Source organism: Tursiops truncatus, chromosome 10 (assembly GCF_011762595.2).
Source record: "Tursiops truncatus isolate mTurTru1 chromosome 10, mTurTru1.mat.Y, whole genome shotgun sequence".
Classification (NCBI taxonomy): Eukaryota; Metazoa; Chordata; class Mammalia; order Artiodactyla; family Delphinidae; genus Tursiops; species Tursiops truncatus.
The window spans coordinates 66,493,974-66,518,511 of record NC_047043.1 but is presented as its reverse complement, the minus strand read 5'-3'; the positions used below and the strand labels follow the sequence as shown (position 1 = coordinate 66,518,511).

Below are 24,538 nucleotides of genomic sequence, written 5' to 3'. Positions count from 1 at the left end.
GGAGACCCGGGGGGTGGGGCAGGAGAGGTGGAGCTGGGGCCGTGCCCTCACACGGTGCCCACCCCACAGGGCCCCTGCCGTGCCCGGCACCCCCTTTCTCTCCTGGTGCAGGCGGTGGCACTGGCTGCAGCCCTGGCCCAGGGCACCCTGCCTGCTTTCCTGCCCTGTGAACTCCAGCCCCACGGCCTGGTGAACTGCAACTGGTTGTTCCTGAAGTCTGTGCCACACTTCTCGGCCGCGGCGCCCCGGGCCAATGTCACCAGCCTCTCTTTGCTCTCCAACCGCATCCACCACCTGCATGACTCCGACTTCGCCCACCTGTCCAGCCTGCGGATCCTCAACCTCAAGTGGAACTGCCCGCCGACCGGCCTCAGCCCCATGCACTTCCCCTGCCACATGACCATCGAGCCCAACACCTTCCTGGCCGTGCCCACCCTCGAGGAGCTGCACCTGAGCTACAACGGCATCACGACCGTGCCCGCCTTGCCCAGGTCCCTCGTGTCCCTGTCGCTGAGCCACACTAACATCCTGGTGCTAGACCCCACCCACTTCGCCGGCCTACACGCCCTGCGCTTTCTGTACATGGACGGCAACTGCTACTACAAGAACCCCTGCCACCGGACACTGGAGGTGGCCCCGGGCGCCCTCCTTGGCCTGGGCAACCTCACGCACCTGTCGCTCAAGTACAACAACCTCACGGAGGTGCCCCGCCTCCTGCCCCCCAGACTGGAGACCCTGCTGTTGTCCTATAACCACATTGTCACCCTGGCGCCCGAGGACCTGGCCAATCTGACCGCCCTGCGCGTGCTCGACGTGGGTGGGAACTGCCGCCGCTGTGACCATGCCCGCAACCCCTGCATGGAGTGTCCGAAGCACTTCCCCAAGCTGCACCCCGACACCTTCAGCCACCTGAGCCGCCTCGAAGGCCTGGTGTTGAAGGACAGTTCTCTCTACAGACTGGACAACAGATGGTTCCGTGGCCTGGGCAGGCTCCAAGTGCTAGACCTGAGTGAGAACTTCCTCTATGACTGCATCACCAAGACCACGGCCTTCTGGGGCCTGGCCCGGCTGCGCAGCCTCAACCTGTCCTTCAATTACCACAAGAAGGTGTCCTTCGCCCACCTGCACCTGGCGCCCTCCTTCAGGGGCCTGCTCTCCCTGAAGGAGCTAGACATGCACGGCATCTTCTTCCGCTCGCTCAGCGAGACCACGCTTCAGCCGCTGACACACCTGCCCATGCTACAGATTCTGCGTCTGCAGATGAACTTCATCAACCAGGCCCAGCTCAGCATCTTCGGGGCCTTCCCGGGCCTGCTCTACGTGGACCTGTCGGACAACCGCATCAGTGGAGCTGCAAGGCCGGCAGCTACCTTGGGGGAGGCGGACAGTGGGCCGAAGATCTGGCTGCCGTCCAGGGACCTCGCTCCAGGCCCACTGGACACCCTCAGCTTGGAGGACTTCACGCTAAGCTGCAAGAACTCCAGCTTCACCTTGGACCTGTCACGGAACAACCTGGTGACGATCCAGCCAGAGATGTTTGCCCGCCTCTCGCGCCTCCAGTGCCTGCGCCTGAGCCACAACAGCATCTCGCAGGCGGTCAATGGCTCCCAGTTCGTGCCGCTGACCAGCCTGCGGGTGCTGGACCTGTCCCACAACAAGCTGGACCTGTACCACGGGAGCTCGTTCACGGAGCTGCCACGACTGGAGGCACTGGACCTCAGCTACAACAGCCAGCCTTTCAGCATGCAGGGCGTGGGCCACAATCTCAGCTTCGTGGCCCAGCTGCGCTCCCTGCGCTACCTCAGCCTGGCGCACAACGACATCCGTAGCCGTGTGTCCCAGCAGCTCTGCAGCGCCTCGCTGCAGGCCCTGGATTTCAGTGGCAATGCCCTGAGCCAGATGTGGGCTGAGGGAGATCTCTATCTCCGCTTCTTCCAAGGCCTGAGAAGCCTGGTCCTGCTGGACCTGTCCCAGAACCGCCTGCATACCCTCCTGCCATGCACCCTGGACAACCTCCCCAAGAGCCTGAAGCTGCTGCGTCTCCGTGACAATAACCTGGGCTTCTTCAACTGGAGCAGCCTGGCCCTCCTGCCCCAGCTGGAAACACTGGACCTGGCGGGAAACCAGCTGAAGGCCCTGAGCAATGGCAGCCTGCCGTCTGGTACCCGGATCCGGAAGTTGGACCTCAGCAGCAACAGCATCGGCTTCGTGACCCCCGGCTTCTTTGTGCTCGCCAAGCGGCTGGAAGAGCTCAACCTCAGTGCCAACGCCCTCAAGACGGTGGAGCCCTCCTGGTTTGGCTCCGTAGCGGGCACCCTGAAAATCCTAGACGTGAGCACCAACCCGTTGCACTGCGCCTGTGGGGCGGCCTTCGTGGACTTCCTGCTGGAGGTGCAGGCTGCCGTGCCCGGGCTGCCCAGCCAAGTCAAGTGTGGCAGTCCCCGCCAGCTCCAGGGCCGCAGCATCTTCGCACAGGACCTGCGCCTCTGCCTGGACGAGGCCCTCTCCTGGGACTGTTTTGGCCTCTCCCTGATGGTGGTGGCCCTGGGCATGGCTGTGCCCATGCTGCACCACCTCTGCGGCTGGGACCTCTGGTACTGCTTCCACCTGTGCCTGGCCTGGCTGCCCCGGTGGGGGCAGCGGCAGGGCGCAGACGCCCTGTTCTACGATGCCTTCGTGGTCTTCGACAAGGCACAGAGCGCAGTGGCCGACTGGGTGTACAACGAGCTGCGGGTACAGCTGGAGGAGCGCCGTGGGCGCCGGGCACTCCGCCTGTGCCTGGAGGAGCGTGACTGGCTACCCGGCAAGACGCTCTTTGAGAACCTGTGGGCCTCGGTCTACAGCAGCCGCAAGACCCTGTTTGTGCTGGCCCACACGGACCGGGTCAGCAGCCTCTTGCGTGCCAGCTTCCTGCTGGCCCAGCAGCGCCTGCTGGAGGACCGCAAGGACGTCGTGGTGCTGGTGATCCTGCGCCCCGAAGCCTACCGCTCCCGCTACGTGCGGCTGCGCCAGCGCCTGTGCCGCCAGAGCGTCCTCCTCTGGCCCCACCAGCCCAGTGGCCAGGGCAGCTTCTGGGCCCAGCTGGGCACAGCCCTGACCAGGGACAACCGCCATTTCTACAACCGGAACTTCTGCCGGGGCCCCACGACAGCCGAATAGCACAGAGCAACAGCCCAGCGTGCCTCATCGCCCCACCTCTACTTGCCCCTCTGCCTGGGATGCCCCAACCTGCCTTGCTCGGCGAGACCACTGCTCTGCCTCCCCCTCCCCCCAGCCCCCTGGCATATAGCAGGCACTTAATAAATGCTACCGGAGGGCCAACCCCTAACCCTGAGCTCACTGGAGGTGTGAGTGGGAGGAAAAGGGGAGAATTCTCCAGGCCTTCCTAAAATGAAGGGGAGCAGGAGGTGATTTGGGGGTAATTGTCATGGAGAAAAAGGGAGGGCCCACGGGGCATGGGTCCGCAGGGGAGGGAAGATGCTAAGGGCAATTGTGTTCACTGGCATCTTTTCAGGGGAGTCTGAGGAAGGTCACCGAGTGCGGCCTTGGTCTTTCCCAGAGAGCAGGCTGGGTCTTCTGCCCCTGTCAACCCCTCCCCAGATGCCCAGGCCTACCGAGCTCAGCATTCCTCTGGAACTGGTCTCAGGATCTGCCTCCCTCACCAGATGGAACTGAAGCTGCCTCAAGGGCAGAGAACCTGCAGGCCCCCTTCATTTCTGACTGGTGCCAGATTCCTTGGAGGCAGCGGCCCTGGGGAATGTCCATTCCTAAGGAGATAGGGAAGATTTGAGGCAAGTTCAGAGGGGTGATTGCGCCCTCTGGTGGCCATTTCTGTGCTGCACCCAGGAGGCTGGTCCAGGCTGGGGAGAGGAAGGCCTGCGGGTGAATCCTGGCAGCAGCGAGCTGAGAGTCAGGGAAGATTCTAGGGTGAGCTCACAATCCATCCCTTTCTGTTTCCACCTAGAGCACATGCTGAGTCTCTCTGTTCTGACATCAAATGGACACCTAGATGAGCCGCCACCTCTCACAGCTGACTGCACTTAGGTGAGAGTTGCAGCCAGGATGGAGTATGTGTGTGTGTTTCTAGTTTTGATACTAGATTTCAGTATAGATTTTGGGATACTGCCAGGAGCCTTGATGCCCACATGCCCAGTGTTTGGAGACAACCTGTTCACGGTCTCCACAAGTGTTTGGGGAGTTGTGGGTTCTGTCAGGCCCACAGTTCTTGTGGTGCTTTGCCCAGGCCGGCTGCCTCACCATCCCCACAAGTAAATCTGCCCTTCGAGGAGCAGAGGAGACACTTGCAGCCTCTCAGTCAGAGCTGGGGCCTGGGGCGGTGGGAGAGTGGAACCGGCTGGCCCAGGCCAGTTTGGGGCAGCTCAGGGCCTCTGGGCTGGAAGGTTGGAGCTCATGCAGACTTGGCTAATTTTGCAGCCCTGGTGGGGCTGGGAGGCTGCTTTTTCCCTCCCTCCAGGCCACAGCTGGGAGAGAAATATAGGTTTCCTTCTCCTTTCTGACCTGGGTATAGGGGTTCCTGCAGGGGGCTGGCATCCCCTATTATCTGCCTGCCTGAAAGAAAGAGAGAGGAGGATCTCTGACCCACCTATCAGAAGCCCCACCAGGGCCCTGACCCAATCCGGCTTCTGGAAGGGCAGGCTGAAGTTATAGCGTGGCCCCATGAGCTTCCGTGGCCCATGCCTGGGGAGAAAAGAAAACAGAAACCATCCTTCCCCCAGGCGGGAGTCTTGGGGGAGGCCCCTGCTGAGTGGCTCTGAGACCGCTCTGGCAACATCTGGAGCAGGAGGCAGGGCCCTGTCCAGGGCACCACATTTTGCATGTGGGAAGCACGATTTGCCTGTCTCAGACCAGCAGAGTCTGCCCTTGGGTAGTTCCCAGCTAGAGCCTCCACATACACGGTCACTCGCTCACGCTCCCAGACCTGGTTCTTTTGGGGCTGAGGATTCAGAAGAAGAGGAGATGAAGCATGGGGGCTATGGTAGGAACACTGTTGGGCTCCGCTTAAGTGAGTCTACGGGTCCATGGTGCTTGGTTCAATCTGCAGGGAAAGGCTCTGCTGCTGTCTATGGCGTCGGGGACAGAGCCACTAACCCAGGCCCCACAGGGGGCGCTAGGAGCTGGGAGGGATATACGGTGGTCGGGAAGGGTGCTCGTGGCTGGCTCCCAGCCCTCTCCTCCACACTGCTGGACATCCTCGACACTGCCCACAACGCAGCTCTGCAAGGCTGTGGAAGAGATGGGCCTCAGGTCAGATTACCTGGGGCGATCACCAGCTCTGCCATTTGGGTTATCCTGTGCAGGTGACCTACCTTGCAGAGTCTGTTTGCTCATCTGAAAATGGGGATGGCCAGAGTTACTCTGCAGGCTGTTACAAGGGTTTGTGGTAATGTGTGTAAAGTCTGGGAAACCTAGCGGGTCCTTGGTGGTCCTTATTAGGTAAGGGACTTATGCTGAGGACAACTGGCTGATGTGGCTTCGAGATTTTCTCTCTCCACCCAGAGATGGACCCTCCTGAATCAGGGCCCCTGCCCAGAGCACTGAACGGGGTTTGGAGGTAAATGTGGTTGAATCAGAGGCTCGTGAAGCTGGGAGGAGGACTGGGGTGCCTGCGGACCCTGGTGTTGCCTCCTTGTGCTTCTTTGTTGTTGGGGAGCAGTGTGTGCTAGACAAGTAGAGGGCATGAGACTTAGGACAACTTGACGTGAAGAAATGTAAATGTAAGGAAATGCTACCTGCTAAGGTTCTAAGCTACAGCTCTCCCTTTCCCCTCTAATACATTTTATTTAACACCCTAGGCTTCTAAATATTCTTGGGAAACTTCCATGACATCATACATTTTCACACTTGGATTCTTATTAGAAGCCAAGCTTCTCCTGTGTAAGCAGTTGATAAATCCATCCACGCCCTCCAGAACATTCCATCATCCTTTGTTCTCATAACCACCAGCAGCAAGGAGAAGTTGAGCTCATGACCTTGTTGACCCAGCTGGCTCTGAGTCTTAATGAGAAGGAAGGTGGGTCTCATTAAGCATTCAGAGAGAAACACCACCCAAGGTAGAGGGGAAACCACACTGGGCGGAAAGGAGGTGGAGGGAGTTCCAGGCGTGGGAATGTGTAGGACAATGGAAAGGCCCTGAAGGCTTTCATGAGGGAACAGAGCTGGGAAGGCTGAGTGAGGCGTGTTTCCTGAGCAGAAAGGACCGCATGGTTTTTCCAAGGGGACGTGACTTCCATCACGCCCAGCGGCCTGCCCAGGTGTGTGGCTTTATCTGATGGGACCAGGGCTCAGCGAGCTCTCTCAGTGCCTGGGCTGATTAGGGGCATGGGGCCACCCCCAGTTACCCCTGGAGCTGAGACAGGCCAGCGAGGCCAGGAGGCTCTGTGTCCTCCATCTTCGGCTCACCTATTCTTTCTGGTAAAGTAGCCTTGGGTGTTCTCACTGGTCCCTATTATGGGCTGAATGTTTGTCCTCCCATGGGTTGAAACAATAACCCCCAGGTGATGGCGTTTGGAGGTGGGGCCTTTGGAAGGTAATTAGATTTAAATTAGGGCAGCAGGTGGGCCCCTTGTGGTGGGGTTAGTCGTCTTATAAGAAGAGGAAGAGGGAAAGGTCACGTACATTTATAGCGAGAAAGCAGCTGCGTGCAGGCCAGGGAGAGGGCTGTCACCAGGAACTGAATCTGCTGGCACCTTGACCGCGACTTCCAGTCTCCAGAATGGTGAGAAACAAATGTTTGTTGTTTAAGCCCCGCAGTCTGTGGTGTTTCGTTACAGCTGAGACAGTCCCCTTTCGTTCACTCAACACATTTGCTCAATGTCCACTGTGTGTGTCAGGTACAGTGCACGGCATTGGAGAGAGAGAAGCAAGGAGAACGACAGGGAAACGGTCAACAGGGGTGGTGACCAAGGCTTTGAAGGGCAGCCCGGGGGGAGGCCAAGTGATGGTGAGAACACAGGAGGGGGCTGCCTTAGTCCGGGGGCTCAGGGAAGGTCTCCTCGCAGACCCTTGTCCTGTGTGAAGAGAGGCATCCACACCACGATCCAGGGAAGAGAAATCCAGGAGAGAAACAATGGCTAACAACACCGAGGTCTGGAAGCTGGTGAGAACGTCCGTGGGTATTTGAGGCCCAGGAGTATGCTTCCACACGTGAGGCAGAGTGAACAGATTGGGGTGGGGTGGGAGATGAGGCTGCAGAGCTGGATGGGATCCTGATCCCAGAGAATGTCATCAGTCTGTGTGACAATCTAGAATTTAACGAGTGCAATTCGAAGACCCAGAAAAATTTTCTACAGGGGAGGGTCAGGATGTGATATATATGTTTTTTAGGCTGTACTGCACGGGATCCTAGTTCCCCAACTAGGGATCAAACCCGGGCTCCGTCAGTGTAAGCGCCAAGTCCTAACCACTGGACCGCCGCGGAACTCCATTTTTTTTTAAAAAGCTCTCTCAGGCTGCTGTGTGGGGTAGAGGCTGGGGCGGGTGCCAGGATGATGGTGGCACGAGCAGGATGGTAGCAGTGGGAGGTGACAGGAAGTGGCCTGGCCTGAGGTGTATCTTTGAGGTAAGACGTACACGACTTGCTAACAGTGTCACGCGTGGGCAAGACAGAGTTGTTTTCCACATGAGAGGCGGGAGTAACTGGGTAGATGTGGGAAGATGAGGAGAAAGGCAGGAAGGGGAGGAGTGGGCAGACCCAGGGCGCCCTCAGGAGCTGCGTGGTTCAGGTGCTTGTTTGCTGGCCCTCAGTGACGTACAGCTGGAACTGGAAACCCAGGGCTTGGGGAGATCCTGTGCAGGGAGGGGAAGGGTTACATGCAGTTAGAGATGAACCCAGGGGGTCCTCAATGTTCAGAGAAGGACCAGTTCAGGAAGGAGGAGGGCAATCAGGAGAGGTCAGTGGCACGGAAGCTTAGAGGAAGCTGTAAAAAGGCCAAGGACAACCACCTCAAACACTACTGGGAGATCCAATGAAAGGAAAACAGGAGGCCACTGGATTTGGCAAGAAGAAGCAAGACGTGGCAAGAAAAGAGCAGCCTCCACAAGGAACAGGCTGAAAGACCAAGTGGGGAGGGCTAAACAGAAAAGGAGCAGAACAGAGGCAGCAGCTAGATGGGGGTCAAGACTGAGGGAGAGCCTGTTTTATTTTTAGGATGGGTGAGAGCCTGCTGCAGGCCAATGGGGAGAAGGCAAGAGATAGTTGCAGGAATGCACGAGAAGCCAGGGGACCCAGAACACGAGGGGCACGAGTCAGGGGAAAGAGCACAAACGCCTCCACTTTGAGGGGAGGGGCGCGATCACAGGTGCAGCTGGCGCTGGAGGACCTGCTGGTGACAGACAAGCCCGACTGCCCAACTTTCACAGGGAAGTGTGAGAGGGAGGCAGTGGCTGGGAAGGGAAAGCGGAAGGGGAGAAGCCGCTGCAGCGCGGACTGCACGTAAGGTGTGGGGAGAGGCTCGGAGTGAAACAGCCGCCGTGTGGTGCCCTGTGGTGACTGCTCTCAGAACTGCTCAGGCTGGGGCGCAGCTGCGCCACCACCTGGCTCGCATTAAAGACCTGCTAGCTTCCTGCGGACTGGGAGGTCCTGCTATCCCAGCAGGGTCTGGAGCCACTCCCAGAGGACCAGGATGTTTTTATATACTTCATACATCTCAACAATACAGACCACGTTTAAAGGGATGAATGATTTTTTGATTCAGGAGCCAATGAAAAGAGGACCCATGATTTAGACAAGAATTTATTTTCAGGACTACACGTTTACTACAGATTAAAATTTAATATAATTTAATTCACATACAAAGACAATTCTGGAGAACTGACTACCTGGATACAATGTGGCCTGGGGTTAGGTGGAGTGATTGAGGGCGCGACACACTCAGGCCTGAGCAGACACCAGCTTGCTCATACCAAAGAAGTAGGATTTCTCTCTTTCGCTCATCACTTCGAAATGCAGCGGCCTCCTGCAGAAGTTGCACTCGGCTGAGGAATGTGGCTTGAGCTCCAGCCCAACTCGCTTCCACGTGGCCAGCAGATTCTCTGTGAGGAGGAACAGCTTTTAAAAATTAAAGGCAGTACATACCCAAGACAAATGGAAACACATGCCCCCAACAAAAACTTGCACACAAATGTTCACAGCAGCATTATTTTCGTAATAGTCAAAAAGTGGAAATAACCCAAACATCCGTCAATTGATGGATAAACAAAATGTGGTAGATCTGTGCCAAGGAAGATTATTTGGTAATAAAAAGAAATGAAGTGCTGATTCATGCTACAACATGGCTGAACCTTGAAAGCACTGTGCTGTGAAAGAAGCCAGGCATAAAGGGCCATATATTCCACTTACATAAAATGTAATGTATAGGCAGAAAGTGAATCAGGGCTGATGGCTGACGGGGGCTGGGGATGGGGAGGGGCTGCTAAGGGGTGTGCAGTTTCTCTTTGAGGTGATGAAAATGTTCTGGAATCAGAGTGGTGACAGTTGCACCACATTACCTAAAAACCACTGAATTTCATATGTTGAAAGGGTGGAATTTGCGGTATGTGAATTCCATCTTAATAGGCTGTTATAAAAAAAAAAAAGAGAGAGAAACAAAACCCGACTCTGGCTTTCCTTTACATGCCTTCAGGAAAGAAGTTGCTCCCACATGGCTCCACTGTGTCGGGCTGAGCACTCCTAGCAGAGCAGCCCTAAAGGCTCCAGGCAGGGGAAACACCTCGGACAGGGGTGGCGGCTCAGGAGCAGAACGCACCTTTGAGGCAGAGGCAACCAGGAGCAGCCCGTTGGTCTCTGCCTTTAGGTGGATGCGGGGGGGTGAAGGACTGGCTTCTACAGAACTATGAGAATATAAAATGCTGAACAATGACTCGCATCAGAAGGGGTTTGTGTGGAGTTGGTTCAGAGAACAGAGAGAAGTACAGAGCTGAGCTCTGGAGGCCTGGGCAGACTTAGGCCTTCAGAGGCATCTCTCCTGCAACAGCCGTGACCGGGCATCCTTGAGTCACACAGACAGGGGCATGGGAACAGTGGGTGGATTAGCAGCCTCCCTCAGCACTTCCCAAATGACTGCACCCTCCCAAAGTGAATGCAAACGACTAAGTGTCTTTTACAGTTTTATACCATCTGAGAACATTCTGAATTACTTGGAAAAAGAAGAGACAAATCTGAACGACTCTGAATGGCTTCAATTATAGACACTGAAAAGACAGCTTCATGCCACTCTCCCATGAGGTGCTGGCGGCTCCCTGGCTACTCACCCACGAAGTAGTTCATCATCTGTGGTGTGTGGTGGGGCGTGGGGGCGATGCGCAGCAGCTCCTCCCCCCGGCGCACCGTGGGGTAATTGATCGCTTGGACATAGATGTTATGTCTGCTCATTAGCTCATTACAGACCTCCGTGTTTTTAGCAGCATCTGCAACCTAAGTTTGATGATAACAGAAGGTAAGACCAGAACCGGATGGACCACCTCTTAGCAGGCTAGTGACACGCGTGCCCACGTGGCTCAGGCTGGAGCCGCGTATGCAAGCCTGGCACAGAGGTAAAGCGCTGCCCAGACACCTGCGACTTAAAGCGTCCAGTGTTGTTCACTACAGACCAGAGAACTGAAACCATATTAGAAGTAAATTTCACACTGATCTCCCACCCAGACCCCGAATGGGGAAAACGGGAGCTTCTGTGACCCCAGTATGATGGTAGTTGGACGTGTGCATCCTGGGGATAAGGCAGCTTTTATACCAGCTCCACTACTCAGATGAATTCAACTGTGACACCAACAGGGCTACGCTTTGTAGCAGGCAAAGCAAGACCCATTTCAAAATTAAATGAATAGAAAGCCATACTTCAAAGCTAGCCAAGCTCAGGCTTCCGGAGCTTTCCAGATACGAGCTCTGTGTTTACCCTGTCAAGGCTAGTGCTCTGGAGGAGGAACCTCTGTTCCAGCCTGCTGGGTTCAAAGGCTTCATTCTCATTGTGAAGTCAACCAAAGGCAGAAACACGGCAGAGGGCCACTGGCTACAGTCCCTCGCCCTGGCAGTCACCCCGCCGCAGCCCAACTTCAGGAAGGCATGAACCGGGACATCTCCCGTTGAGTGCGGAGCCCCGGCCCCCAGCGAGTCCAATCACAGGCCGCTCATTACCCGGACGGGGATGATGTGACTGGGGCAGTGGACGACTGGGAGGCTGGCGTCCATCAGCATCTGCCTCATGAGCTTGACGTTGCGCTGGTGTTGGCGCCGAAGCACCCGGCCCTCGGTGCTCTTCAGGATCCGCACAGACTCCAGCGCTCCAGCCAGCAGCATGGGCGGCAGGGAGGTGGTGAAGATGAAGCCCGCCGCATAGGACCGGATGGTGTCGATCAGGGAACTCGTACTGGCGATGTACCCTCCAACACAGCCAAAGGCTTTGCCTGGGAGGAGACAGGCTCATTTATTACAGCAACTGCCCTAAGTGTGCACAGCCAGGTGCTGCAGAGCCTCAGAGCACTCACTCTTCTCTTCCTCATCTTTGTTTGCCCTAAGACTCAAATCAAGCCCATTTCCAAACAGGAAAAAGCTGAGAACGTTATGAAAGGGTCTTGACCAAAGTCACAAGACCAAGCTGGTGTCCGACCAGGATCAAAGCACAGGCCTCCAGACCAGGCCTGGCACCGGCGACTGATCACAGCGTGCCTGAACCCCACGTGCCACCTCCCTTCCCACCCAGGCTGGCTGCATTCCCCCTCGCGCTGCATTGCGCCTGCTCCAGGACAGGGTCTGAGCAGGGGGCTCACTGTGAGAATTACCCCTGAGGCCGGAATGTCACCCAGCTAAGACATTAACTGTTTTGGCAGGGCTGGTATTAATTTCTACTTAAGTAACCACAAAACTCTGACAAGGAGTGTTTGCTGGATAAATATGGAAACTCAGACCCTGTTAGGGTTGATTTAGGGCCGGCCTCGTTTTTCAATTCTTGTTAAGTCCCCTTGTATAATCGGTATCTCGGGTTTCAGGATTAATGACTCCAGAAGAGTCCTCCTTGATCTTAACATTATGTTCTGTAATTAACAGTCTTGCTTGAGCCCCACGCACTGCTGGGTTGATATAGTCTCTGACAGTGGAAAATCTCTCTCTCCAGCCCTTTTCATCTCCCAGTGACCATACCTTCAAAGAGCCCACGTCATAAGAGCTCTTTACAAGAAAAGGGCTGCTGGAATTAGGACGCATGAACAAGAGCTTTCCTCTTGGCAAGGCTCTGCCCTGCGAGGCCCCAGGCTCTACTGGTCTGCACGACGTTCTCACGCCCCTTCACGGTACTGAAGGACGCTCTTTTTTGCCTGCCCTTCCTTTACCAACTGCAGGCTGTAAAGTGGCACTTTAGCTAAACACTACATGGTCTCCAGCTGCCTTACTAACTTTTGAAATCCTCAGATTTGTACAGTTGGACTTGCCTCGTGGTGCAATGGTTAAGAATCCGCCTGCCAATGCAGGGGACACGGGTTCGAGCCCTGGTCCGGGAAGATCCCACATGCTGTGGAGCAACTAAGCCTGTGTGCCACAACTACTGAGCCTGCACGCCACAACTACTGAGCCCTTGTGCCACAACTACTGAAGCCCGTGTGCCTAGAGCCCGTGCTCTGCAACAAGAGAAGCCACCTCAATGAGAAGCATGCCCACCGCAATGAAGAGTAGCCCCCACTCGCCGCAACTAGAGAAAGCCTGTGTGCAGCAACAAAGACCCAATGCAGCCAAAAAAATTTGTACAGTTTACATTTTTACCTCATAGACAAAAGAACGTCTACAGTAATTGTTTGTATACAGTTCATTTATCTTCTCCAAGCTGAGGTGGGTTCTATTGTTACCTCCATCATATTGATGAGGAAACTGAGGCACAGAGAAGTTAACCACAAACCCAAGGTCACACAGCTAGTGAGTTATTAAGCATGCAAGATTTACACCCAGCAGGCAGCATGGCTATGGAGTCTGGAAGAGTCTGGAGTTGCTCCAAGAGACACGGCCTCTCTATTGGGAGGAGCAGAGGAAATACAAAGTAGCCAGGTGAACTGGAATGTTCCCACCCGGTAGGCACAGAGCTCAGTGCTTCACAGCACAATGCCTTACCTGCAGCTCTAGGAGAAAAGCACTAAAATTCTTCTTTTTTATTTTTTTTTAATATAAGGGAAAAATCTGACGCACAGAGAGTAAAGGCTGTTGCCACGGCGTATACCTAAAGCCACAACTAAGTTTGGAATGAGCTCAGATGGCAACAAATGGTACTTCTATCATGTTAGGCTGTGAGGTTTACTTTGATTCTGGGGGCCATGCCATGACTCAAGGGATTCTGATAAGCTGTGCCACCACTCACTGAGGAAAGAAAAACTCACTCAAAAAAGTGACCCAGGCTTTAGATGCTATCAGACCATCTCCTCACCTGACCTGTTAGACCAGTAGTCCTTGGCCTTGTTAGAAGAATGTAATTTTAGTGCAGATTACAGACTATGCAGAGTGTACATACCAAGTGTTCCAGAAATGATGTCCATTTTTGGCATAACTCCATCCCGATCGCCAATCCCTCCTCCTTGAGCCCCGTACAGCCCAACCGCATGGACCTCATCCACAAAGGTGATTGCTCCAAACTCGTGGGCCACGTCACACAGCTCTTCCAGTGGGCACACTGCCCCTAGGAGAGACCACAGACTGCGTTGAAGTGCTTGCTATTTCACGAATTTCTGTTTTGGTAAGAGTTACAACACAAGAACGTACGTTCTAAGATATTTTTAACATTGGGGAAACCAATTAACTTCCCCCAGTTTCTGGATTACCTTGGGGTTTGGAGTCTGGTAAAAGCCAGAGTAGAATATCTACATTCATCCCAATCTATACAGTGTCCCGCAACTACAAAATCCTGGCAAAGTGAAAAGAAACTACAAAAATGAAATAAATATCACACTTTTAAGAAGTTCAGGCCTTGTTTTCATTTAAGATTTCAGATTGGCCTCTACCTAGACTTACCGTCCATTGAGTGGACAGTTTCAAATGCGACAATCTTGGGGACGGCAGGGTCAGACCTCTGCAGCAGTTCTCGGAGGTGGTTGACATCATTGTGGCGGTAGATGTACTTTGGCACTCGGCTGTTCCAAATCCCTTGGATCATGGAGGCATGGTTCCCAGAATCAGAGTAAATCTCACAGCCTAACAACACAAAAATGCTATTTATTGTCATCTGCACCAAAGACAAATTATTTCCTCGACAGTCAAGGACAACAGACTTTGACCTGAAAATGTTGCTTTGCCCAGTAGGAAAAAGACCCTGTGTGGCAGTTTCTTCCTGGAAAAATAACTAACTAGTGCTTCTCCTCTGAGAAGGCCCATAGGTATAAAATAACCCAGTGGCATGCAACTAATCGGCTTTTAAATCTGGCTGTCTCACTCCAAACTCAATGGAAGATAACTACAGGGCTTGCCATTGCAGGGGACACGGGTTCGATCCCTGGTTTGGGAAGATCCTACATGCTGCGGAGCAGCTAAGCCCGTGTGCCACAACTACTGAGCCTGTGCTCTAGAGCCTGCGTGCCACAACTACTGAGCCCACGTGCCACGACTACTGAAGCCAGCGAGCCACAACTACTGAAGCCCGTGCGCCTAGAGCCCATGCTCCACCATAAGAGAAGCCACGACAATGAGAAGCCCGCGCGCAGCAACGAAGACCCAATGCAGCCAAAAATAAATTAATTTTTTTTAAGAAAGAAAGATAACTACACATAATTAAGAGAATTCTCCAAAGGATTTTCTTAGAGTACAAAGCACACTGGAAGCAATTAGCTTAAAGACAAGCCCTGCAAATCTGATTCTTTATCGTTATCATGTTCTACTGGCATTTATAATGTACAGTTAACACTTTATGCTCAGTTCAAGAACAAATGCTTCCAGTTACCATCATAACTCTTGAGTGGTTCTGGTAAGCTTTCTTTGTTGTCAATATTCCTGTTACTACTAAGAAAGCCAGAAAACTCTAAGGCGCCCATGACAGCTTCCTACCTGGCATCATCTTAGCCAGAGTGAAGAGGGTCGAGTCGTTGGCCACAAAGCACGAGGAAAACAGGAGTGCTGCATCTTTCCCGTGGAGGTCAGCCAGCTCCTGCTCCAGGTCCACGTGGAATTTACTAGTTCCAGAAATATTTCTAGTACCCCCTGCTCCAGTACCATGCTGTTTCAAAGTGTCCCTTTTAAAAAAAAAAAGAGCAGACAGAAAATAAATCTCATGGTTCTGAATACGACGTGAACATTCCTCCCTCCAGGATCCAGGAGACTGAAACTGATGTTGTTGTAGCACCTCTCTCCCTGTGAACCAGAAGTTCACACAAGTTTCAACCCACTTCATCTCTAGACTGGGCGGGAGAAGGTCTCAACACCAGGGTGATGAGGCCTCTAGGGAACATCAAGAGCAAGTGTTAACAATCTTAGTTGAGTTTTAGTTAACTTACTGAGATTTCTTTTCTCTGACAAACAGCTTTTTCTCCAATAACACGACCTCAGGCTCTAGAGGGACATCTTGAATGGTGGCTACCTAAACTCTTTGTGAACCAGTCCCGTGATGTTAGGCTATCTCTATTACTAAACCTCAGACTGGGCTCTCTCTAGCAAGCCTGCTTGGAGAGTTTGACCAGCAACTCTCTCAAGTGTTCCTAGCCATGGCAAACCTCCTGAAGGACATGAACGACAGGCTCTACCAGCCCTTTTTTTTTTTTTTTTTTAATATTTATTTATTTGGTTGCACTGGGTCTTAGTTGCAGCAAGCAGCCTCCTTAGTTGTCGTGTGTGAACTCTTAGTTACAGCATGCATGTGGGATCTAGTTCCCTACGTGCAGCATGCATGTGGGATCTAGTTCCCTGACCAGGGACTGAACCCGGGCCCCCTGCACTGGGAGCGTGAAGTCCTAACCACTGTACCACCAGGGCAATCCCTCTACCATCCAGTGCTGCTCGATTTGTATTTCTCCACCCACAGCCACAAGCCAGGAAGCCTCTGTGCAAGACTTGCCTGTGGAGGGGTAGTAAGTGGACATGTGTAGTCAATGAGCCCAGAAAAAACTCTCACAAAGGGGCTCCACCAACTACTTACACATCAGAGTTTCTCTGAAAGTAACCTGTACATATTTTTAAAGGCTAAGAAGAGCATTTTGCTATGGCACACTCTCAGCTGCTGAATATCCCCCCCATAAAAGATCCAATTTCTATAAATCATCAGTGTCTTGCTAAGTCATGCCAGTGACGTGCCAGTGACATCTGAAAACTGAAGGCTACTTACATGACGGCTCCACACACCCGTGGGTGGCAACTCATTCCTAGGTAGTCATTGCTACACCAGACGGACACCTGCTTTTTGGTGACGAGAGAGTCTGAGTAGTCATCTGCCATGGGGAAGAGCTGCGCCCTCCGGTTCACAGTTTTGAAAACTCGATAGGTATGGTCATTTTTTTTCTCGTCAATTTTCTTCTCAAAGAAATGATCATATTGAAAAGTGGAAACAGCTAAAAACCGAACAAAAGATGGTACAGTTTGACGGTTAAAAAGCACATCTAGGCTTTGGTGTAAGACCTAGGTTCCAATCCCGGCTTGGCCATTCGGGAGCAAGGAGATTCTGGACAAACTAACGTACTAAGTACTAAGTACTCATCTGGGCAAGTTCCTTGACATCCTTATCTTGAGTCTGTGTATGTCTCAAATGACAATGTCTGACCCCGTGAGCAGACAGTAGGTATTAAGAGAGATGAGGCAGGCTATCAATAGGACTGGCATTCACTGTAGCCAAGAGCATCTACTTGCATCAAGCAAGAGACATGGCTTTTAATCCACAACTCACCATGCAATTATACGTTTAATCTGATGTATGTTTAAGTTATAAACTCTCCTGCATCAGGCAAATAACAAGAAGACTCACATTTTGGCAAGTTATCTTGAAGAAGGTGGGACACTCCTTCTGGTCGTTGCTTTCGCATGATGTCCTGAAAGTTCTTCAGCAAACCACTCAGCTCCCCTCCATCGGTCTTCACACTAATCACACTGGGATTCACTGAGGTTTGGGCAACCTCTGTAACAAAAGTAACAAGAGGCAAAGGGGACCAGTGTTCTATTCTGAGTCTACAATACCTTCCAGACATACTGTTAAAAATGGCTTACTGCCTAGTTCACAAAAATAGCCCATCATAACGAAAGTGAGATGTAACTGAGTGTATGAAGCTTTTCTTCTTCTTTAGTTACTGTTTGGTTTTGTTTTCAGAGCTACCAGTCAGCTTTGAGGAACATTAAAGTCCAAAGCTTTTCTTTTCTGGCTGGTTTGCCTTCCCCATCACACCCCCCCTACCCTGATTTTCTTCACAGAAAACAATTTCAGCCACTTGTATCATTTCTGCTGGGGAGAATTTCTGGGGACCTTATGTGTTCCATGGATACGGCCACAAGTGGAATTCAGGTTGCCACTCAATGACCACCACTAAGACACACAGCTTGGGAGTCCTAAAACTAGCACTCACTGCAGTAACACTGTTTTTTACCTTTTATCCAACCAAATGGTGGGAAAGAAACAAAGGGCACTGGTAATAGTTTATGCCTGAGGGGTATTTTCAGAAATTAAAGAATTACTGTAAAAGCTGGTTACATCCTACACACACACACACAGAAAAAGAACTCCCACATTTTGCCATACAGTCCTCTATCTTGATGACCTTCCTCCTCGGCCCTAAAACAGGAAGGTGCTGACACAAATACTACCCTAATAATAGTTCACACATAAATCTGAGGGTCTGAAAGAGCCACAGAACCTCTTCGCTCTTCTGATGGCTCATGTCATCTGTTTACCTTCCCTCACGGCATGCATTTCCTGCACATCCTCCTGAAGCTCTAGGCTGGCTTTGCAGAAGACGCTGCTGCCGCCCTGGCTCATCTGGGCTGCCAGGAAAGGGCATTTGCTCGCACTGCCCTGGCTCGCGGCAAGGGAGGCGTGTCCAGACGGAAGCTGCGTGCCATCTGGAGTCTGCTGGGATCCATCAGGAGCCTGCTGCACCTTGGCTTTGGCAGTTTTGTCCTCTGAGGGGGGAAATGTTAAAACGGAAGCATCAGATCTGGTTGCACGGTACACAGAAGCCCACTTGTTTCTTTCTCTTGTTGCCTCAAAGACAAACCTTATACTTACTCTATCCCATGATCCAAAGACAAGTTTATTCTTATTAGGTTCTGCTAAATCAACTGTTTTCTCATCTGCCTCACTGGACACAATGTTCCTGTGAAGAGTTAACCGGCACAGTTCACCTACCTCTCAAACCCATAGTATTTCTCACTTATAAATCCCCAAAGTAGTATTTTCTAGTTCTAGACAGCCCAGCATTCTTGAGTTGAATTATTTCCAGTAAATCTACCCCAAGTACACTCAGCATATTTCATGCGAGGACACACTCTTGAAGGTAACTGGGAAGTGGTCATACGGTTTTTTTCTCTGCTAATATTTTCTAAACAGATTCTTGACAAAAAAAAGCTTGCCATTGCTTAACAGATAAACTACCAGTTTTCTCTAAATGCCTCAAAGAAGTTCATGACTTAATGCAGTTGGCTGGTAAGCTTCTAGACTTCCCTCTCCCCTTGAGCAAATGCATTCATCTTCCTTCCAGAGAAGTCTTTCTTCATCATTCTGGAATCCTCCTGTGAGTCATAGGCTAGGCTCTCCTACAACTTGGGCAGTGTCTCAATACAGTTTGTATTAAAATCTATAAAGGAAAGCAAAAAAATTGCCTTGGGGAATTCCCCAGCAGTTCAGTTGTTAGGACTCCACCCTTCCACTGCAGGGGGCAGGGGTTCAATCCCTGGTGTGGGAACTAAGATCCCGCATGCTGTGCGGCGAAAAAATAAAATTTAAAAAAAACCTGCTTTCAAGTTCATTTCACTCACTATAAAAGTCAGTAAATACATATTCATTGTAGGAAGTCTAGAAAAATAGAGTTCTATTATTCAAAACATAACCATTGCAGACAACTTGGCATATTATCTTTCTTTACCCCTTATGTGTAGATTTAGAAAAAGTTGTACTTATTCTGTATATGCTTGTTTATTCTGCCCTTTTCATTATAAAGATCTACATAAGCTAGTAAATAGTTTGTGAATATCATTTGTGATGGATGCATGGCAGTCTATCAAGTGGATAAGTCACATTTTACTCAACCAGGAACAGAAGAGGAATCTACTGCTAGGGACAGAATGGTAAAAAACATAACTAACTCCTAAACAATGGTAAAGAGGGAAAGAAATCCTAGAAAGGATTAAATGCTTTCTAGTAAAAAACATTCTTTTCTTACAAGTCCACATCCAGAAAACACAACTAACAGAGCCTGTAAGGTACATTATTCCCTAGAATTAAGTGGTATCTGAAAAGCTTCGTTCTTTCCTGGCAAAGACAGACCAAAACCAAATCTCTGATGTCTTTATTAAAAGCAAAATTTAAAAATTCATATACAAAATAAAGATACATGTGTTAAGGGAATTCCCTGGTGGTCCAGTAGTTAGGACTCAGCACTTCCACTGCAGGGGGCTTGGGTTTGATCCCTGGTCGGGGAACTAAAATCCCGCAAGCCGTGCCAACAACAAAAAAAAAGACACATGTGTCAAAAAAATCACTACTTTAACAAATTTTGTATGATTCCACTTACGTGAGGTTTCTAGAGTAGTCAAATTCATAGAGAGGAAGTAGAATAATGTTTGCTAGGATCTGGGGGAGGAGGATGGGGAGTTAGTATTTAGTTGGCTCAGAGTTTCAGTTTGGGACAATGAAAAGAGTTCTGGACACTGGATGGTGGTGATGGCTGCAGAACAATATGAATGTACTTAATACCACTGTACACTTAAAAATGGCTGAGATGGTAAGTTTTATGGTATATGCATTTTGCCACAGTAAAAAACATAATTAAAAAAAGAGAAAACTAGCATCCGTGCATTTAGTTGGAGCCGTGTGACGAGTTCTGGCCAATGGATGTTGTGTGTTGCTTCCTGGCTAAAATATCCGAGAGCTGGTGGGGCTGAGTATTTGATGATATTAGGAAATTGCATCATTTTTTAGGTGTGATAATGGTATTGTGATGGTGCTTTTAGAAAGAACTCATAGGGACTTCCCTGGCGGTCCAGTGGTTAAGAATCCGCGCTTCCACTGGTTCGATCCCTGGTTAAGGAACTAGGATCCCACATGCCACGTGGTGTGCTCCCGCCCGCAAAAAAAAGAAAGAAGTCATATCTTTTAAAGGTGCATACTGATATTTACAGAGGAAATTTCTGGAATCAGTTTCAAGTTAATCCAGTGGGAGCAGGCGGGGTGAATGGGGACACAAGTGAAGCAAAATTGGCCCTGGATTGATTATTGTTGTTCATAATTGAAATTTACTGTTATGAAAAGTTTTAAAAAGATGAGCTGGTTTGAGACCCTCTCACTTTCCCCTTATGCAATAGTGACCCAAAAGCCACCTATTTCAGAGTTAAAGCTGTAGGACACCAGAGTGTGGAACCCCAGGTCACTGCTTAGAACAGAATTGCCCTGATGACCCAAAGTGGACCTTGCGTGAACAAGACAGAAATCTTTATGTGTTAAGCCCTGAGATTTGGGGGTTGCTTGATACCTCAGTGTAGCCTAACCTAACTGAAAAACTCACAGGTAGAGTTGACTTTGAAGATGGTTTAGCCTGGAATAGCCTATGTGGTCTGGAGCCAGACAAAGAGATAAGGTATGATAAGTGACTGCATAAGAAGCTACCAGGAATTTGGGAAGGCATAGCACAGAAAGGAATTGAGGGCAAAAGGCACAGGTCAGGCAACATAGCAAAGGCAAGGGAAAAAAAAAAAAAGAAGAAAAAAAATCACAACTTTAAAAGCTACAAGCATCTACATTCCAACTTTACATAAAGATTCCAACTTTACATTTACATGAAGGAGGAACTGACAACTCACAAACTCCAACAGACACTGACACGCAATCCACAAGGTGGAATGCTGGCCACTGTTTCACCTTTAAAGATGTGAAAACTAAAACTGCCTACTTTGTGGGGTTAGGATGACAATTCCATGAGATAATCTATGCAGAGAACTGACCCTGGCACCAAGTAACCGCCTCGCGTGACCCTCATCAGCACTGTGCGTGAGAATTGCTTCCAGGGTCTTGTAATGAATGCAAACATCACCACTCTCTACTTCATTGCTAAGGACACTTACTCTCGTTGGCCGGAGGGGTTTCTTTGACCTGCTGGCAGAGTACTGCTGAAGCGGACAGGGCCCGAGGGGCTGGCTTGGCCCCAACTTCCATCATCTTAGGGCAGTTTTGGGCATAGAACAATAGAGATTTGCCTGCCTTCTGCAGAAAGGCCTGAGGCACTCGGGATAAGAATGGGCAGCGGCGAACAACAGTCTCCATGTCCCGTCCCGGAGGTGCACTGATCCTGTACAAAGATGAGGAGTGATACCAACACTTGTTAATAATCACGCAAATACCACTCCAAGGTCACTGGGTTCAGGTGTCACCTGAAATTTATAGCAAGGGTACTGTGGGATACTAACAAGTCTCACTCAAAAATGTCTAAGGACAGCACTGATGAGGGACTCAACTAAGAAGTGGTGACCACACTCTACCCAGATCACCTTCATTCCCCAGCTCCATACAAAGGCACCTGCAAAACTACTTTACCAAATACGGTAAATACTGATGATCAATAACCAAGGGGGTGGGACAGGAGGGACAAGTCAGGAACAGGTTTAGGAGGTCAGAGGCTCCTTGAGGAAGATACACAGTGCAGAAGTGCAGCTAACACACCTTGGCACCCACCCAGGTGAAGAAGTGAGGCCAGGGAAGAAGCCACTGTCATCCATCAAGGCAGAGAAGACTCTTAGGGATCCTGATCTTCTCCGGGTCCCTACACTCCCAGACCCCAAGAAGGCATCCAGTCCGGCCCTGGGTTCCTGAGGCCATGATTTCCCCGAGGTTATGCCCCTACAGCTCCGTGAACTGGGCATAACTGAGAAAGGAGGGGGCATAAAGAAGGCCAGGGATACGAGGGGAAGCGCCGCTGGGGCTAACTGGGAAGAGACAAGGGCTAAAAAATGAGGGCCGTGGGTCTGGTGGAAAGTGGTGGTCCTGGGCAGGGGAGGTCTGTGGTTACCCGGGGCGTCGAGAGCTCGAGAATAACGGGAGGTGTCTAAGAAGGGAATTCGAAAGCGGTCAATTAAACGGGGAACGCCGTGAGGGGGCCGATCAGGTAGAAGATCGGGCATATGAAAGTTGACCCCGAGGCGGCGGGTGATTGGAGCGGTGGGGGATGGGGTCCCAATGGCCGGAGTAGCGGGGCGCAGGCAAGCAGGACACGCGGGGGTTGTCCCCGGCCGCGCCGCATCCAGAGCGCGGGGCCCTCACCTGCGCGGGAGACTCGGCGGAGGCGGCGTCGGCGGCGTCGGCGGCGTGTACCCAAACAAGGGTAGAAACAAACCCTTGCCCTTATCCGCGAGAATCCTCAGGCCGCGAACCCAGTCTTCCTAATATACACAGATAGACAGCTGCGCATGCGCCATGGGCCGGGGCGTCCTCCGCGCAGGCGTGCCGCGGGGCACTCCAGAAGTTGGAAGGGCGGGGCGGGGCGTAAAAGCACTCCTCCTTAGGCTCAGTTTGTGCTGGTGGGACCTGGGCTTACCGGGACGGCCTGCTGGGAGGACGAAGAACAAGGCTGGGGACGGATGACTTCATGCTGCACCACCTTGCCGCTTCCCCTAACTACCCTATGCTTCAGAATCCTTTGTGGAGCATAAAAGGGCAGAGTCGGAGGGGAAGCGCCTCTAGGGTAACCAGGGGGTTTATAGGGCTGCAAAAACGGGTGCCTTGGATATAGAGGAGGCAGGGGAAACGAGGAGTTCCGGACCAGGGTCTTAAGCAGGATCTGACCCACCCGGGGCTTTTTTCATGGCGGAGGGCTTCCCGGAGGAGATGGGGCTGGATTGACCAAGGATGGAGTGGTCCTGGGGGTGATGACCAGGGAGCTGGAGGGAGGGATCCGTAGTGAGGAGGACGAGGAGAAGCAGACGGAGACCCAGCCGTGGCATTTTTCTGGTCCGAAATAAAGGGACTTAACCTGATGCAGAGAAGGAGCACAAGGAACAGGGCTGGATGGAACCCACACACTACACACTGGGTGGGAGGTGAGGGTGGAGGCATGGGGCCTGACACATAGTTGGGGGTTGACATATATTAATTATTATTATTATTACTTTTTTTTTTTTGCGGTACGCGGGCCTCTTATTGTTGTGGCCTCTCCCGTTGCAGAGCACAGGCTTCGGAAGCGCAGGGTCAGCGGCCATGGCTCACGGGCCCAGCCGCTCCGCGGCATGTGGGATCTTCCCGGACCGGGGCACGAACCCGTGTCCGCTGCATCGGCAGGCAGACTCTCAACCACTGCGCCACCAGGGAAGCCCAATTATTATTTTTATTTTCCATTGTGGGCTGTCCAAAGTCCCTGCTGGCCACCCTGGCCGGGCACCAGCTGGGTGACTCAGTACTCTCTCCCAAAGTTCAGAGTTGCCCTCACCTCCTTTGAGTCTCCCCTAGACCACACCTGTGGAGTACAGCTTGGCAAACCCCTCTCAGGAACGCCAGCCTGGCCTCCTTGCTCCACACCCTTCCCAGCTTAACTTGGGCTTGGTTGGGTTGGGCCCGTGCCAGGCTCAGAGTTGCCCTCCTCCACTCTTCAGGAAAGGACCACCCAGGTTGCTTCCTCCTCAGCTGGGCATTAATAAGAGGGACAAAGTCTAGAGTGATGGTGACCAAGGTGTGTCCAGGTATTTCCCAATTCCCTCTCTTTGAATCTCCAGCCAGCTGCAAGGCAGGTGAGGCGAGTCTCCACCTGAAGAGGAGGCACCTGGGTCTGGAGTGGCACTGGGACCATTCCAGGGGTCCAGGATGAGGGCTTTGCCTGGGAACCCAAAGTTCAGCTCTGCCCCGTCCTGCTGAGGGGCCCTGGGCAGTGCCCAACAGCCGGAGAGAGGGTAAGAGAAAAGGTCAGACCCAGGTGCAGCCAAAACAGGGTAAAGATGGTATTGAGTGCTTTGTCCATCTCTGGGCCTCACTTTTCCTTATCTGAGCAATGGGATCATAATCCCTGTCCTGCCCGCGTCGCAGAGCTGTTTGAGTGATCAGAGGCAAAGCAGAAGCAGAAAGAACTGGACATCGGAGCTGGACATGGGTTCTAACCCCGGCTCAATCTTATTTGGTCTTAGGTAGGCTACAATCTCTCTAAGGCTCCATTTCCTCATTGTAAAGCTCTCCCAGCCTTGCCACTTGTGGTTGGCAGAGGGGCAAGTGAAGTCATGGATTTCAGAGGCTTATTGTTTAAACCAATAAGTTTCTAGTCCTCTGGGAGTTTCCTGTTTAATAGAGGGAAAGGTTGGGAAACAAAGCAGATCCACCCGGAAAGTAAAATAGGATGTTGTAAATAATTCCAGAGGGAGGAGGAGGCTATTGGGTTGGCCCAAAAGTTCGTTAGG

General features: G+C 51.7%; 2 protein-coding genes across 3 annotated transcripts in view; one reads left to right on the top strand and one right to left on the bottom strand.

The window, feature by feature from the left end:
• The window catches only part of LOC101333543 (twinfilin-2), a 33,282-nt gene extending 14,283 nt beyond the window's left edge, over positions 1–18,999 (top strand). The window contains exon 9 of the mRNA XM_019947659.3: positions 70–18,999. Coding sequence (XP_019803218.2) covers positions 70–3,159 — 3,090 coding nt within the window. The 3' untranslated portion in view covers positions 3,160–18,999. The remainder of the gene's footprint in view (positions 1–69) is intronic.
• On the bottom strand, positions 8,737–22,578 carry ALAS1 (5'-aminolevulinate synthase 1). 2 transcript variants are annotated; one of them, XM_004313246.4, is made up of 11 exons: positions 22,422–22,578; positions 21,230–21,453; positions 17,846–18,073; positions 16,929–17,078; positions 16,296–16,518; positions 15,026–15,210; positions 14,000–14,179; positions 13,503–13,667; positions 11,150–11,418; positions 10,270–10,432; positions 8,737–9,051 (listed from the first exon to the last, which is right to left on the bottom strand). In XM_004313246.4, exons 2-11 carry the CDS (start codon positions 21,426–21,428, stop codon positions 8,891–8,893), a joined length of 1,923 nt encoding a protein of 640 aa, XP_004313294.1. In that variant the 5' UTR covers positions 21,429–21,453; positions 22,422–22,578; the 3' UTR covers positions 8,737–8,890. The 2 variants fall into 2 exon arrangements, with proteins under 2 accessions (XP_004313294.1, XP_019803216.2); XM_019947657.3 differs by lacking the exon at positions 22,422–22,578 and adding an exon at positions 21,825–21,921.
• Between the last annotated feature and the right edge of the window lie 1,960 nt (positions 22,579–24,538).

Bases quoted from the DNA above. Each gene is read 5' to 3' on its own strand.
- ALAS1 (XM_019947657.3), bottom strand. From the start codon at position 21,880: ATGGATGACAGTGGCTTCTTCCCTGGCCTCACTTCTTCACCTGGGTGG. The intron at 17,079-17,845 runs GTAAACAGATGA...CTTTTGTTACAG, and splicing joins AATGCATGCCGTGAGGGAAG to AGGTTGCCCAAACCTCAGTG. The intron at 14,180-15,025 runs GTAGGAAGCTGT...TTGTGTTGTTAG, and splicing joins TCTGGCTAAGATGATGCCAG to GCTGTGAGATTTACTCTGAT.